At 37.4% G+C, this 16,215-nt stretch overlaps 1 protein-coding gene across 1 annotated transcript; it reads left to right on the top strand.

The window, feature by feature from the left end:
• The first annotated feature begins 6,895 nt into the window (after positions 1-6,895).
• Osi17 (DUF1676 domain-containing protein Osi17) lies at positions 6,896-11,582 on the top strand. Its single transcript, XM_046630125.2, has 4 exons — positions 6,896-8,074; positions 8,193-8,422; positions 8,603-9,744; positions 10,830-11,582. The coding sequence occupies exons 1-4, from the start codon at positions 7,426-7,428 to the stop codon at positions 10,966-10,968; spliced, it is 2,160 nt and encodes a 719-aa protein (XP_046486081.1). The 5' UTR covers positions 6,896-7,425; the 3' UTR covers positions 10,969-11,582.
• The last annotated feature ends 4,633 nt before the right edge of the window (positions 11,583-16,215 follow it).

Raw genomic sequence — 16,215 nt, 5'->3', positions numbered from 1 at the left:
GTGTAACATGACATTTCTTACAGTCTGTCATTTGTACTTCAATTCACCTTATTCATCCTAGATATCATAATTTCTGATTTTGTCTGTGATTTTTCAAATTATTTTTCATGTTGTTTCTTTTTAGCTATAAAACATTTTTATAGTTGATTTCGTGTTTTTTAAACTAAATACTCTTTTCAAATTATGAATTATTTAGTCTTCGAACATCTTACCATTTGATGTCTGGATTTTGAATGACTAAATTATTCACAATTAGAAAGTGATTGGTTAAATAAAATTTGCAAAAAATCAGACAGATATTTTAGAGCTAATAGGGAGCAATACAAAAAATCATAGCTTGAATCAAACGTTATGGCGTCTGATACTCCGATGACTAAATTTCAACATCTTCATTTTTTTTCTATCCTCACCTATTATTGTAAAAAATTTTTTAAAAATTACTAATTCCACTTTTTCATTATAAGAATTAATACTTTCTAGTCTTTATACCAAATTTTCTTATCTGTTCATTTCATTTCCAATTTTTGAAAATAAAATATATTTGTCCTTGTATATCTGATGAATTGTTTTCGGACATACCTCGTTACGCTTAATTATATTGTTAATATACAGTTGATTATTGTTAATATACAGTCGATCCCCAATTATCAGAAGTGATAAATGCTATACTATTATATCTAGTAACACTTTCAAATCAAACAATTGAACTACATCTCCTGAAACTGTCAAACTACACTTTAAAATCAAACTATTTATCTATTCTGAAGCTATCAATTTATTTTTTCACCGTCGTCGTGATCATTATTTTTCTCAATGTCATCTCAATTCATCATGAATGATATATTTTACATCGTCATGTGATCAACGCAAACAAATTTCATCGTCATTCGGTATACAAATATGAACTCATCTGAAACCTGGTAATAACCGACAGCACAAATCACTTATGTTTCTATCAGCTTCTTCACATGATTTTGAAATTATTGTCCAATATATGTTTATCATTAATTTATTATTATTAGTAAAAAATTCGACAAATTCTTGTCCGTTATAATTACCAACTCCAGCACACGTAAATTACGTTCATAGAAACTTCTTCGCGTGATTCACATAATGACGGATTGATAGTTTTCGAACAGAGATGGAAATAACCAAGGTCGATAATCCGGTCCAATCAGGATAAAATGTCAGACACGAAGTCGGCGAATGATTGGCAACATTTCTTGAAAAAAACTTCATCTCCATCTACTTTTTAATTATAGATGAATAGATGGATGGATGAATGTAGATAAAATAAATGAAAAATTTTCATCTGTATAACTTAATTTAAGGGTATTCTCTGTGCCTATACACATGCAGAAATTGATTCCGCGACAGCTAATTATTCTCCATTTCCAAAGTAACTGGCTGGAGAGAAAAATTAGCTGTGGCAGAATCGATTTCCGCACGTTTACACAGCTGTCACTCAACGTGACATAACCCACAGTAAATAATGAAATGGAAACAAGCTGTAAAAATTGGTCGAATTGTTAACATGAATGGCCCGTCATACCTCGATTGAACACAAACTGTAAAATTCTGTAGCATAATTGCACGATATTATCCATACCAATGAGCTATGCAAATTGCCATCTGTAAAAAATACCTTCACAATAAGCTTTCTCGGTTAAACAAATTGCCCTATCAGTCATCAGGTCAAAATTGTAAGATATTATTTACGTTGATCGTGTCTAAACACATGTTAACAATGAATTCTTTTAGTCTCCAAATTCTATCAGTTTCCAAATTGATTCGACCTCACAAAGTGATATCGACTGCAACCACAGCACAGCCATCAAATCGATGAGCGAGTAAAATAAATCAATAAAATATTATCCAGCCAATGGGTAAGCGAAGAACAGATATTCAGTCTGTCAGCTAAGAATGACCGAAAAAAATCATTGGATATTTTTTATCGATTAATCGACCGACTCGATTATTTTTCTTCACAATCGTTTTTTATTTTTCACTCGCATGAACAACGCAATACAATATCAATTTATGTGATCAATTATCAGTTATTACATCATTGTCTTACTTAATAATTGTGAGATACCTATTTGATACAATAAGTGAAAGATAAATGAATATTTTCACCTAATATTGAAAAATATTTTTAATGAAACTATGAATTATCAAAAATCTTTTCCACTGTTCAGATTAAATACTGAAATTGACGAAATTTTGCTTTCATATGCACCGTTAAAAAAAAAAAGAAAAGAAACGAGATAGTCCATTAATCGATTAATTTTTAAATTAGTAGACGTCGCATTCACCAGATAAAACACGATAATGCGGTAGAATTGACGTTTTGGCGCGAAAAAAATTTTAACACTGGAAATACAACAATAATTAAAAGACGCTGTTGTTCATCAGTCCCGCGTATAAAATTGGAACATTTACCACGCGATCTCTCGGTCCTTGGCTGAACTTTCTGAAACACAGTGAGAGCTCTCGGTATGACGTTAGGCAGAGACGTTGGTGGCGACGGACTGAACCCGGTTCGGAAATCAGTAACAAGTGACGGTACATTACCGAACAATCCAAAATAAAGCGAACGAGAAAATATATCCCGATGAAATATATTCGCCTGTTCTACCCGCCTATTTACTCAGAAAATTAAACTATAATTATTCGGTGTAATGGAAAACTCGTTGATTAGAAATAGATTACTTTCCGTGCTAAATTGTATTTGCATTCAACAAATGTTGCCGATTCTATTTTCAGAAACTTTTTCTGCACCCTTATATTACTCAACTTAGTAAACTTAACAAAACTTCTCGTTTTTTCAACCGCACGAACAAAGTGTGCGAATGAAGTTTGGAAATGATAGGGATTTAGAGACTTCTTTCTTTCTCTCTTTGAGAGAGATACTTTAAAGACCTCAGAGAGAGAAATACAGGAATACATGTTAAATACCAGAGTTCGATTAATAAGATGAGTAAGGCTTATAAAGTTTGACAATATGATTATGTGGGTATGACCCTGTTTCGGAAGGGCCTGGAACTTATTGTGAGAATTCAATTCGATCTTGCGATAGCTGATCCACGGGACGCCTAATACGTGTTAGGAAATCCCCAATATCGAAGTGAAACCTTTTGCTTCACTAAAAGGCGCGCAAAAACTGATCGCTACGTGATGTAAAGCAGGAGAAAAGAAAAGATATTCCGGTTCCCCACATCCATGTTAAGAAGCGTTCAACATGCGAAGATCACTATTACTATTCACAAAATAGAAAGGAGTATCGGACGGCTGAAGTTTGAATTTAACAGAATGGCTACGAGAAGATTATTGGTATTATCCCAGTCCGATCCTCGACTAGGCTGATTCGTATTTATAATTGAAAACCGGTCCGCTCACCGCGGAAAATACAAAAGGCATTGCAGAGTGCACGGGTTTGTGCACCAAAATTTCTGTTTAAAATCTTTACGACTGCACGTGACCTCAAGTAATTTGTTCACTATGGTGACGCTCGTTAACCTGGAAAATGACCGACGAATTAACGTGCGCATATGCGTACGCACAGCAAAACGGTCGTATGAAATACTCAACATCTTTGTAGGAACGTCTGCACTATTTCACGTGTGGTGATTTCGACCCAAAAATACAAGTCTTATTTCACTCAATTGTATCAATTGTCCATTTTCATGTATCGGAAATGATAAATATATGTTATACGAAAATAAGAACTGACCGTTGACATAAATTTCAATATCATTGAATCTGCCATAATTTCAATTCACCTGAAATGAATAAATTATGCTTATAACAAATTCATATCACAATACACCTTATCTCTGACAATGAATGTCAACACGATGTTTTGAACCGGAAGAATTACAATTTTTATTTGAAGTACGGAGCAAAGGAACTTTTTTCAGAAATTTCGATAAAAGTAATAGCACACCTTCTTTTAAAAATTCAAAAATATCTTATCATACATTTCCTAACGTTTTCCCTCTTTCATCATTGGTACAAGGCAATAAAAATAACCATTGGCTCCAAATTATATCATGCATACTTTTATCTCTAAATAGTAATCATACTACTTCAAGACAGGTCAATCTTGATTTGCAGCTTCAATTTCTCAGAAGATGGTACATATTTAGGAAGCATTTGAAATCTTTGTTTCCTGTGTCTCGATTTATTTACCGTCACTTCTCACTCGGCTCAATAGGCAGTTAAAACGGTCACGCATATCATTTTTAGTCTAAAATCTCCAATTCGACACGATATCTAAACACAAGCGACTATGCAAGATAGAAAGTTCTAAGACTAAGTGCATATTCATATTAATCGCGTCACTCTTGCCGTATCCCGTTAGTCTTTATATTAAGTGGCCGAAAAAAAATTTCTCGCATAATATAAACGGAAACACGTCTTTCAGATTTTGAGATTATCGTCGAATAATGCAGCAGGCACTTCCACCTGTGGCCGAAGAATACACACGTGGCTCTTTCGTGATCCGTCTATACCGGTAGTCAAAATCTGTGGAAGGAAATTACTTAACACGTAGCTGTCCGCAACCTTGACCGCGTCACAAGAAAGTTAAACACTATCTGGTCCTCAAACCAGTCGCACTCTTTGACCCGGATAACCGTGCCTCGTAACTGACATAAAGTTCGATTAATTGTAACGATTTTATACGAGCACTCGTTAGACGAGCAGTGGATGGTGCAGATATCTATATAGCGAGCCTATGTCTGGTCACCCGCAGATCGCGATTACGTTTTTATGTTCGATCACAGTCGGAGACAGTCATAGCCTTGTGATTCCACCGTTAGCTAACCCAGTGATCGAGAGGCGCGCGATGCAGATTCCCCGGTAAGAACAACTCTCCGCTGAAAACTGGAGAAAGTTACTCGTTTCTCAGGTCCTCGCATTGCCCGGTCAAATTCAGAAAATGGTTTTGCACCACGGCTGACTCGACGTTGAGAACACCGGTGGTCCAGAAACGCGAACCTTAATTGGATCACTTTCTTCGGCAGTTGGACGAATAATCACTGCCTGCATCAGTTCGCTCGTATAATAGACAGGAAGGTACGTGCGCATCGTCGTCAAGTCCTGCTTCAGGACGACTAGTTAGACTGGATCGATCGTTTCATGGAAATTCTTTAAAATTAACGTAATTAGCGTGTCAGCGTATGACTTTCGGCTGAGTAATGTGAGCTGGGTTCTTAAGTGGTCCGGACGAACCGCGATCCCACCGGAAGTTTTCTTGTGACTCTGTCGTTGATGGTATCTCCGGAATTGACGAATGGGTATATCTACACTGGGGTCACATGCAGCGGATTGTGGGCCAATGACATTCGCTCAGTCCTGTCATGTTGATCCGTCACGAAAATATATTGGCATTAGGAATCCCTAATTTCACTGTCGCGTCTGACGCAGAAACGTGGCCCGCACCGATGATGAATTGCGCGGTTTATGTTTAAAGATAAGTAATGTGACACGAGAAATTTGTACAAGTCCTCGTTGATTGAGGGTAGGTCAAATAGAAATAGAATTAACACATGAATAATTCACGCACCGTTTAGCGACTAGACTTTTCCTGCAGGAGGGGAACAATATGTTTGCATTTGCAACAGTTGCGTTGGGCGGGATCTATGCCACGTAAGGCTGCTGATACTTACCTACCTGTATGTGACGTACATGTGAGCAAAACCGGTTCAAAATTTACATATGAAACGGAAATATTGGCCACGGTTTTCGACAATCGCGGTCACGCTGCGAAGCGACTCTGAGTCCGAATCGATTAGCTCTGTGCTTTGAGTTTCGTTTCCACGAATCTAATACACTCCGGAAAGTGCATTCAACGGTCAATAAAGATTAGGTGAAAGTCATTTGATCTGTTTTTAAAAATATGATTCTCGAGCTTGCAATTAGCTATAATTTTTCCAAATTTCAATTAATCCAATCCCGTTTCATCTTTACAGCTATTTCTTCGAGGAACGATTACTAATTTCTTGTCCATGGCTACGTATCCGGTATGTTCAGACGCTCCGTGATACAAGTGTCAACTGCTAATACCGTTTTCACCTGCTGTGTCACGCGTGTAAATGTTCCGTAGTTATGTCATGCAATTGCTTGCACCAGATTTATGGATGCTGGAGAGACGGTTGCATTTTTGACCAGTCAGTTCTTCATCTGCATTTGTAAAATTTGAATTTTACCCTGAACAAAGTAATGAGCGTTTCAAAGGAAGTAATCAGACATCGTCTTGAACATATTTTTTCAAAATTGTAACCACGTTGAACAATGCACGTCTAAACACAAGCTTGTACAATTCTCGTAGGAATTACATGGTTATGACTTTTCTCATCGTTCGTGAAACAATGAGGATAAATGAAAGAGCGTGAAGATATAAATTCTCTCAACATCACGTGCCACGCATTTGAATCACCGAGAATGTGTTCAGTAGCCAGGTGACGCGTGATATATATTTTTCACTCGGATATTGGAGAAGAAATCGCCTCCAAGCAGCATCTGTTATAATGGATTAAATACCAAACTTCTGACTCAACCCGAGGAATTGTTTTTAGATTAATTGGGTTGCTGGGAGTATCTGGAAACATATTTGGATCATATTTTAATAGCCCCAAGCTGGACCAATTATCACGAATTGATTTGGACTAATGCTGTGCTACGCAAACCTCAGCGAAAAGTAGAGTAGATACCTTGAAGGCCCACATAGGTCAAGGTGAAGAACAAAGTCTCGATTACACTCTTCCAATGAAGACGGAATCTCGACACCAGCCGAGCACACACAACGCTGACGAAGATAATGACCTTCCGCGGTGTCTGGAGGAGTAGGAGGGCCTCTGACACACTTGACGAAGAGGTGAATTGTAACCGCAGACGGCAGAAGTCCGAGCTTAGTTCGATACGAGAGATCGCTCGATGCACATCTCTCCACCGGTGAGAGACGTGATCTGTAATCGGTACACCGATCACGCGAGCCCACGTGCATCTCGATTGAAGAGGAGTGTTGGTTACAACCGTGTGTGCTTATGGTCTTCGTTTTGTTTTCATTTCTGTCACCATTAATGCACAACTCGAGTGTGCAAACTAGTGATGAAAGTAATCTCACACCACGTTTTCGCTTGGGATCTATTTACTGGTGTTTATTGATAAAAAAAATATCAATAGTATCGTTTTTCAACTTTCTCCTTCTTTGATTGAGATTAAGTGAAATTCTAAGGCGCAAAATATACTTCACTCACAGAGTATGAATTAAATTTTAAGTGGTCGTTTTAACACTATGTTTGGTAACTTTCTGGCCTCAGAGATTTAAAATGTAGGATTGTTGCCGCGGTTGTTGAAATTTGTTTGCAACATTGTACACTTCGAGACTGTAATAAAAGAAAAACACGAAACGTAGCCAAAATGTACGGGTTTAAAATGTGCCAAAGAACGATCTTGTTACTACTTCTCGTGTCTTCGACTCACTGCCAATTATTCAACTTCACCAAATTAAAATCGTACGTCAATATATTCAATATCAAGGGGTTATATCCCAACGAAACTGGAAACGTCCTGTGGCAAGGGCTTCTCAAAGACTGTGCGAAAAAAGCGTCATTTTCGTGCATACAAAAGAATGTCTATACGTATCTGGATAGTACATTTGCAGACCGGGACAATATCACGGTGTTCGATGGTTTTACTTTGACAAAAAACAACTTGGATTATCACAAATATTTAGCCGAATACAACGAGAAAAATCATGATGAAGGATACAATAATATTGACGAGACCGATGGAAAGTCATCAACTGGAAAACAGACTTCCAGAAAGTCAGGTGAAAATTATTATGTTGAACCTGTGTCTCCACTCGAAGAAGTTACCAACGCCCTCCACGACAAAACAATCAAGTTCTTAGCAACGAAGAATTATGAGCTTCAACTTCCAAACTTCTTTTTCGAGGGTACATCGATAAAGATCAGTCCTAAAGAGGTCGATGAAGATGGAGCTCTAATAAGAGTAGACTTCAAACAAAGAGCAATAACTGAGCAAGGACGACTCTTTCACAAAATAAGTAAGCATTGACACCTCTTCTTATTATATCACATGTGTATCAGACGAATTTTATTAAACTAGTAAGTCGTTGTTATAATCTGGTCTTACTTGATCTTGTGATATTATTATCTTTTCAGAGAAATTCATCAAGAACAAGTTGCTAACAAGCTTCCTGGCCCTACTTCTGATCATCAAGCTCATCAAGATCAAGTTCTTTTTCATTATTCCATTCCTATTTGGTGTGGGAACTGCGAAGAAATTGTTCCTCAAAGTCCTGCTCTTCCTGGTGCCGGCGTTTGCCCACGTCTTCAAATTGTGTTCGAGCTATTACAGTGGCGGAACCAAATATCATCATCATCACCATCAGGTAGAATTTATTCTCGATTATTACCTAAAATGGCATTTGGATATTACAGCAGACTTGTTGTTAATTTCTGTAAATCGCACGCATGAAATTGCGCCTTCTTTTCAGTAGAATACCCCTACTTTGTAAATTAGCCAAAAAATTTCGCGGCCAATTAAACACCTTATTCTCGATATTTTCCAGATTGCCCACCATCATCATCACGTCCCGGTTCCGGTACCGGTTCCAACCTTCCACCACGAGCACCATCCACACCATCACGAAGAGGAGGAATTTGACGGCTACGACTACACGCAGCCACATATTCAGTACAGGAAAGACATGGAAGAGTTGAGGGAATGGGGAATCGCTTCTTACGAGGATCCCGGTGTCTTGACTCCAGAGCCTTACGCCGGCGTGCAGCCGGCACTCGGCCCATACGGGGTGCCTCAATATGCGGCTAACGCCAGACCGGTTACTGTGGTTCCCAATCAGCCGGGTTCATACGAGAAGTACGGGCCTCAGATAAAGTACGACAAGCCGGTTGGGCCGTACGAGAATCCCAATCCAAATATACGCCACACTTTGAGCAACATAGGCATGACCCAGTTCAACAAAAATCTCGGACTAAGGGGGCCCGTTTCAAACTTGGGTCCAATAGGGAATCACGCTCAAGGTTTAGCCTACAACGGGTACTTTGATGAGGTCCGGTTTACTCGGGCAGCCGCACCCGTGACTGAGCCGAGTATGGCAAAGGTCCCTTACCATCCACAGCAGCAACACCAGCAGCAGAATCACTTGTTCAGCTCGCAGATAAGACCCGGAACAACATTTTCGAAGAATTCTGGATTCACCTCAAAGTCGGACAGCGCTAATGCCTGGTTGAACAGCTCGCCGACCGTTGACATCGTTAAGCGTATTCCTCACTCCGTGCAACCGACGTCCAAGTCTCCAATTTATACGCAAAATGGTCAGCTGGGAAATCAACCGGCCCAAAACGTGGCCAAGCCCTATCAGCAAATCTCGCAAGTCCCGCAGAATTTCCAACATGCCCTTGCTTTGAATCCCGTGACAGTCGCACAAAAGTCAACCTACAATCTGCAGTCGTCCCAGCAGAGAATAGCTCAGCAAGACAATGCCAAGAATACTCAATCCGATGCATCCAGGAGTCAGCTCAGAGCCTATGACGACGAATTTTACGGTCCCATTGTCGGGAGATTGGACGAAATCTTCAAACAGCTGAGGTTTCTGGAAGAGGATTGTCGCGAGCGGTTGATTTGCAGCATGTATAAAAATCCCGCGGTGTATACACCGCACAGCAATCTTGTGTCGAACGAGTTGTCAAGGTATGTGAAGTCGTTCTCGGCAGAAATGTAGTGACTGTGCTCATTGGTGTAGAGTTTGTACGTTGTGGTTCCGAATCGTCAACAAATAACTTTGAATCAATTAAACTCGGGCGAAAGGCGCGTCAATAAGGCGAGTCAAAATTGAGCCAATCGGGTCACTGACAGTGGTCTTCTACCGAGCACTGTCTACCGGGTTATATTTTTTAAGGTTTTTGGGTCACGATTGTGAAATGTCGACGGTACACCTGAGCGTGCACATTGGTGATGCGCCACGTGATAACACGCACCTTTAGTAAACATGGGCAGGATAAAATATTTGTAATATTTCGCCGCATTTCCACGCCTTTCCCCGCGTTCGCGTTCAGATAGATAGCAACGAGTACAACTAGGTCGTTGCAGACCAAACCGGTGAAAGAACCGAGGATCCTTGTCGAATTACGGTCACGCCTACATAGTAGCCACGGTCTACAACGCTGCGGAAAAGTAAAGGCGGTAGTCGATGAAGTTTACTTAGAAACACGTGGTACGAATAATTATACTAATCAATGAAAACCGGAAGTAAATTTGTGCGCCGAAATCGGCAAGGTCGCGAGTCAGGCGCTACGCGAATGACCGATTTTTTCAACTTTCTGAACAAGCCTGCTTACGTTTCATTTGCTTGTTTTTTTTCACGCACTGCCACTCCCAATCTGTAATAAAGTTTGTATATATCCAAAAAGATCGTTGAATTTAACCAGATTTGAGTGAAAATTGATTTCATTGTAATCCTTACGTTCCATTTTTTATGGCAGACATAATCTCCTGATTTGTACTTAATAAGTACGGGAATTTTCAATTCCCTGGCTATGGTACATTTGTTGGAATTACATTGACTTTAAATCGGACCATATTTTTTGACATTGTGTTTGGTAACATGATAGCTCATTACGTTAAAACAGTGACATCATAATTAGATATTTAAGATCCTTGGCTTGTGAATTTAATTACATCTATATCTTTAACACAATTGCATGGTGATAGTACGTTCAAAATAAAAATTGAGAACTAGATTGCGATGCATTGAACTTTGTTTTATCTCATTCCAGGGAAGCGGATGAACTTAGACAAGGTAACCGAGAAAGTGCTTCAGGGCGACGATTTCAGCGGTACATGAATGCTGCAAGGGCTGGACAAGACCGCGGTGATTGCCATCGGTTGTATTCCTGTCACATAAGCACGGAATAGAAAAATACCATAAGTTCGGAGGTAGGATTTCGAGAGGTTGTTGCGTTGTAGACTCAAAATGTAGTTGCAATCTTTGTATAGTCTTATTCCATAGGTATATTTATATTTATTTTCGTATAGAAATACAGAAACTATGAAATTAGAATTTACTGAACAATGTGCATTCAGATTGTACTGAGATTTATGGGCCATAACTCGCGACGTTTAGTTTATGGATTCTAATTTCGTATGTATGGTAAATTAAGTCTAATTGCATCGCTAATCAGAAACCTTAGAAGTGAAAATCTAACAGCAAGGCCCGACTTTCCGTTCGTTCCTGAGATATAATTCAAGTATCTGGACTGTATTAACACTAGCGTTATGCGTTTTATTTATCTAAACTAAGAACTATCATCTTGAATTACATAGTTCGTAGTCATAGTCAAATTCATTCTCATTAAACAGGGTGCCATTGCCATCCGCTGGTGTGGATTCATTTCATGCCACTTAGATTGTAGAAAACCGTTAACAATCATTCGTGTAATGTTTGTATTTATTTGCGAAATTGTCTATTTTGTGTGTGCTCAATAGGTTATAATTTGTAAATTATGTATAATAAATCAATTTGAAAAGAAGTATTCTCACCTGAATTCAATTCACTTACAATCCCAAACATTGAATATTTTTGCAGTGTTAACTGAGGTAGAAAACTGGCGTATTAGCTTATAAGGTAAGTGTACCAGTTATTGATGGGTTTAGACCCAATTATTGACCCTTTTATTTTACAAAATTATCAATTGATGGCACAACCGGTGAATTTCTCGATGGCTAAAATCAATTCCTAGAGGATCAGACACTGCAAATTTATTTTCCGTTAATTTTGAACTAAGGGTCTACAGATACAACCGAAAAAGGTCAATAATTGTGACAGACTCAATAACTGCTAACTTACCTTTCGATATTATTTATGAGAATCCTCAATATATCATGACATGAAACCCAAAAAATACGGAATTTCAAAGCAGGATATTATTGATATTCGTAAGCTTGATTAACATAATCAAATTATCGTGGCAATAGATAATCGTGAAATTAGATGAAGATAAATTTCTCATCCTACCCGGAGATGCAGTTACATAAGCAGTGAGTTTCGATCAGTCTCTCTCTTTCTAACAATATTTAAGAAACATAAAGTAAGAGCATTCAATGAAGATTCACAGTACGATGCGTAATGCACACTCCTGTAGAGGATGATTTGTATTATGTAATACTATACAAATCATCCGTCAATCAGCGAAAGAGTTTCCCTCTGGTCATTCGTTAGATATAACGATCGTTCAACACTTTCCATTGTTGGGTTATGGGTTTGATATATGTATAATAACAGGTTGAGTTAGATGCACAACGGTCTGCGTAAGTACTCGTATGTCGTATTTCTAGCGTAACCCACAGTTCCTGATTCGACAGGTTATACTGCCAAGCCATTTAAGTCCGCTATCGTGATGGGCCGTCATTACATATTAGCCTCATAAACTATCTATGTTTACGGTGTTTAGCGAGTTACGTTAATCTGCTCAACCTCGAGATGGCAAAATGATCTGAAATTTTATCGTTAAATTCGTAGGAGAGACAAAATGGATCTTATTTTTTGTACATGCAGGATGGGGTGACAGATTGTTCGCAGTCATTGTCAGTAAGATATTCTATTGATAGTATCATTTTATAAGACTAGATGGGATTAAAATTGTATATCAATGTACAGTGATCATTATTATTATTTTACAAACCTGTATTTCACTTTACGCCATCACGGTTAAATGTAGCATAAAAAGGATTAAAATTTTTATTACAAACATTGGTGTTTACATTGTGAAGGCAAGGGTACTATCGACGCAAAATTTGGTGAAACACTCAAAACGATCGTTAAGATATACCATAAACAATATTACCGAAATGCAAATTAAAGGAGCGTATACCAAATTAATATTTACGAATATACGGTGTTGTGAGTTTGTGTGATATACTCTTTTGACAATAAGTGACTAGCGTTTTTTTCTATGATATTCACGATAAACAGAGTTACTTATTCTCCCTGGTGTATACTAGCTCATCACGAATGAATGGCGTAAGGACCGTCCGAATTTCATTTCCGCCACACACTGGAGTTCAAAAATTAGCCTCTGTGTAAGTGAAGTTTGGAAAACGATAATTGCAAAGTTTTATCAACGTGGTATTTATTAGCATGACGACAAAATATTCAAATTCCTGCTTTAACATGTTTTCTAAAAAATTTTAAACAAAATATGAGGACTTGTAACTGGATATTACCAGTAATGAACGCACTTATACTTGACACACCTGTCAAATTGTGTCAAATATAATTCCGTTAGAAGCTGTCCGTCAACCGCGTATCTAGTTTGAGCGGGGTGCTGGAGAGGGGGGTCTTACTCTGCGATACGTGTTTTTACAATTGAGGCATTCTAATTTATTTTTCCACGCGCAATATTATTTCTTTTGCAGTCACGTTTTCCCGTAATAATAATAATAATTGGGATGCGTGGCTAGTCTGACCATTTGTTGTTTTGGATATCTCTGAATAATATAGACTACTTGTGTATTAATTTTTTAATGTATAAAATTTTTTTTTCTCAATCCACGAGCCCTTCTGGCGGTGAGTGGAGGGGGGGGGGAGGTCCGGGTAATTTTCGCGATAGACGATACAGGAAGGGGAGGGAGGGGCACTCGAAAGTTCCCAAAATAGAGCTACGTGGTTTATGGGCAACGCCTTAGCGAGCAGTGGTATCATAAAATGCACCTTAACTTGCTTGTGATCAGAAGAATAGTGTGTCAATGATACGCAAAATTTTTAATGTGGTTCTACATTGAACATTTTTTATGTTGGTCAAACTCCTGAAATCTCGTGAGAAATTTCCCAGGAAACTGCCAATTTTTGTGATTTCAGAAATTTGATAAGCCTGTAAAAGTACCCCCCAAAAAACTGAAAAATACCGAAATGTGATCATAGCAAATTGAAATTTTGTTCTTGGTAAACTTTAATGCCTCGACTCTATCAAAATATACGTAAAAGGTATGAGTATTACAGAAAATATCAATATTAGTCTGAAATTCTTTAGCATCGGTTATATCATGGATTTTCCTCTGAATGGTATAAGTATTTCTATAAAAATTTCATTATAGCGTATTCCAGAAATTAAAAAGAAAGGAAAGCCTCCAACAAAGAAAGCGAACATGAAGTACCTAGATTTTATAATGACACTGTTATAACATACATGTATATTTATGAACCATTTGAAATTGGCAGATGCATTTTTTTATTAGTTGTCGCTAAAAGTTATACCTCTCTTGTTGTGTTGTCAAAAATATTTTTTTTCAATTTCGCTTAAAATGAACATTCCCGTATGGTATTTAGCACAGTTGGCGATAATAAAATGTTTTCTTGACACATGGGTAATGAATCAAAATAATGAAATTTTTCTTGATTGGTATCACAAGGAAGCGTGGTCGGAATGATGTTTGCATTTCAACTCTAAACTACCGATACAACATAAGAAATCTGTCGCCATAGCTTTATAAGGTCGCTGCCTAAAAATTACTTACCCACAATTTTGTTCAAAAAAATTTGAAAGTGGTGGATAAGACCCTATTAAATAATGAATATCCGCTTAATTTTCTTTTAGATATTAAGAAACGTAGAATTCATAAATTCTACAACATCATACACGGGAATAACAACAACAACCTTGAACATAATGTGGATTCAACCCCATATATAGAAGGTTTGTCTATCAATATCAAGCAATTTAAAAAAAAGAGAAGGTATTGACGTAGTGTTTAAAACTTTAAATAACACAAATAGACTTTTCAGAGCCCTAAAAATAGTGACTTCTAGTCAAGACCAAATCAATACCGTTTATAAAATTTATTGCAAAAACTGTAATAAAATCTACATGTCACGATGCAGATAGTTGCGCTCTGGCGGCTCAAAGTAATTTATATTCGGGACATCACTTTAATTTCGAAAAGGCAGCAGTAATAACTTCGGAACCTAATTGGTACAAAAGAAATTTCAAAGATATGATGCATATTAGCAAATATAAGAATACTATTAATAGACGTACTGACATACCAATTTCGGCACCCTTGACATCGTTTTGCGATAATATTGCTCTTCATTCGAAAATGGCGTTATAAAAACATCCAAGCTATAGAGGTCGTCGAATAATTGTAAGTGATCCTAATACATCGCTCTTTTATGAATGTAATTTTTAAGTAATTTTTAAGTTTTGTCCAACTAACCTTAAAACTTAAGGAACATGCTGGTTACAATAATTGTTTGAAAGACATCGACCGCAAATTTAAGATTCAACTTAGCTAATACATCGAGACAAATCTAATTAACTAACAGATGATGTCTGAGGAAAAAACGAATGTGTAGTTAAGCTTTTTTGTATTTTCTTATAGTTTTTGTAAAATATACACATATTGACTATCACTTGACGAATTCTCCTCATCACTCATCTACCTGGTCACAAATTTCATGTAAGGTGGAAAATTGGTGAAGATTTTTTATTCTATACCAATCACTCCGTTGCTTGCGATAATGGTGGAAAAAAACTCTCTTCGATTTTCGTCCAGAAAATAAATCAAACTTATGAAAAACATGCCAGGTTGAAAAAAATAATTCATTAATAGTTTATCCAACAATTTGTTATTAAAAGCATTTAAGACATATATAGATCCATATGATCGAAAAATACCACAGAAAATTTATTTGCACTTTGATTCATCCTAGACCTTCCAATTCGTTTAAAAATGCCACAACAGATTTTCGAAATGATTCTTCTTTTTCAAAATTTGGAAGCCTTATGTTCTGTATATTCAAAATACTATTCTAATAACTCTGACATATTCAATTCAACGCCAAGTATCGAGTTCAGTTATGTAGATGAGTATTATGACCTGAGTCCACATATCAAAAGCATGCAATCCAACTTGGCAGAAATTTTTCATCAGACACGAGACAGAAGTATGTTACCAATCAATTAACAAGGTGATAAAAGAGTTTGAAATATATAGTAGCTTTTTTTAAATATAAATATTAAGACGAATTAGGGCACTATCCTGCAAATAAATGCACTGTTCAATAAACGATCAATCGTAATTTAGCTGGAGAAGTACGATTTTACTCTGCATAAAGCTGTGACAGTCTCCTGATAAAAAATGTAATTGTTCTGAACTATAAATACG

This window comes from Neodiprion pinetum, chromosome 1 (assembly GCF_021155775.2).
Source record: "Neodiprion pinetum isolate iyNeoPine1 chromosome 1, iyNeoPine1.2, whole genome shotgun sequence".
Lineage (NCBI taxonomy): Eukaryota > Metazoa > Arthropoda > Insecta > Hymenoptera > Diprionidae > Neodiprion > Neodiprion pinetum.
Note: the sequence above shows the minus strand (reverse complement) of the source record. Positions and strands in the feature narration are given on the sequence as shown.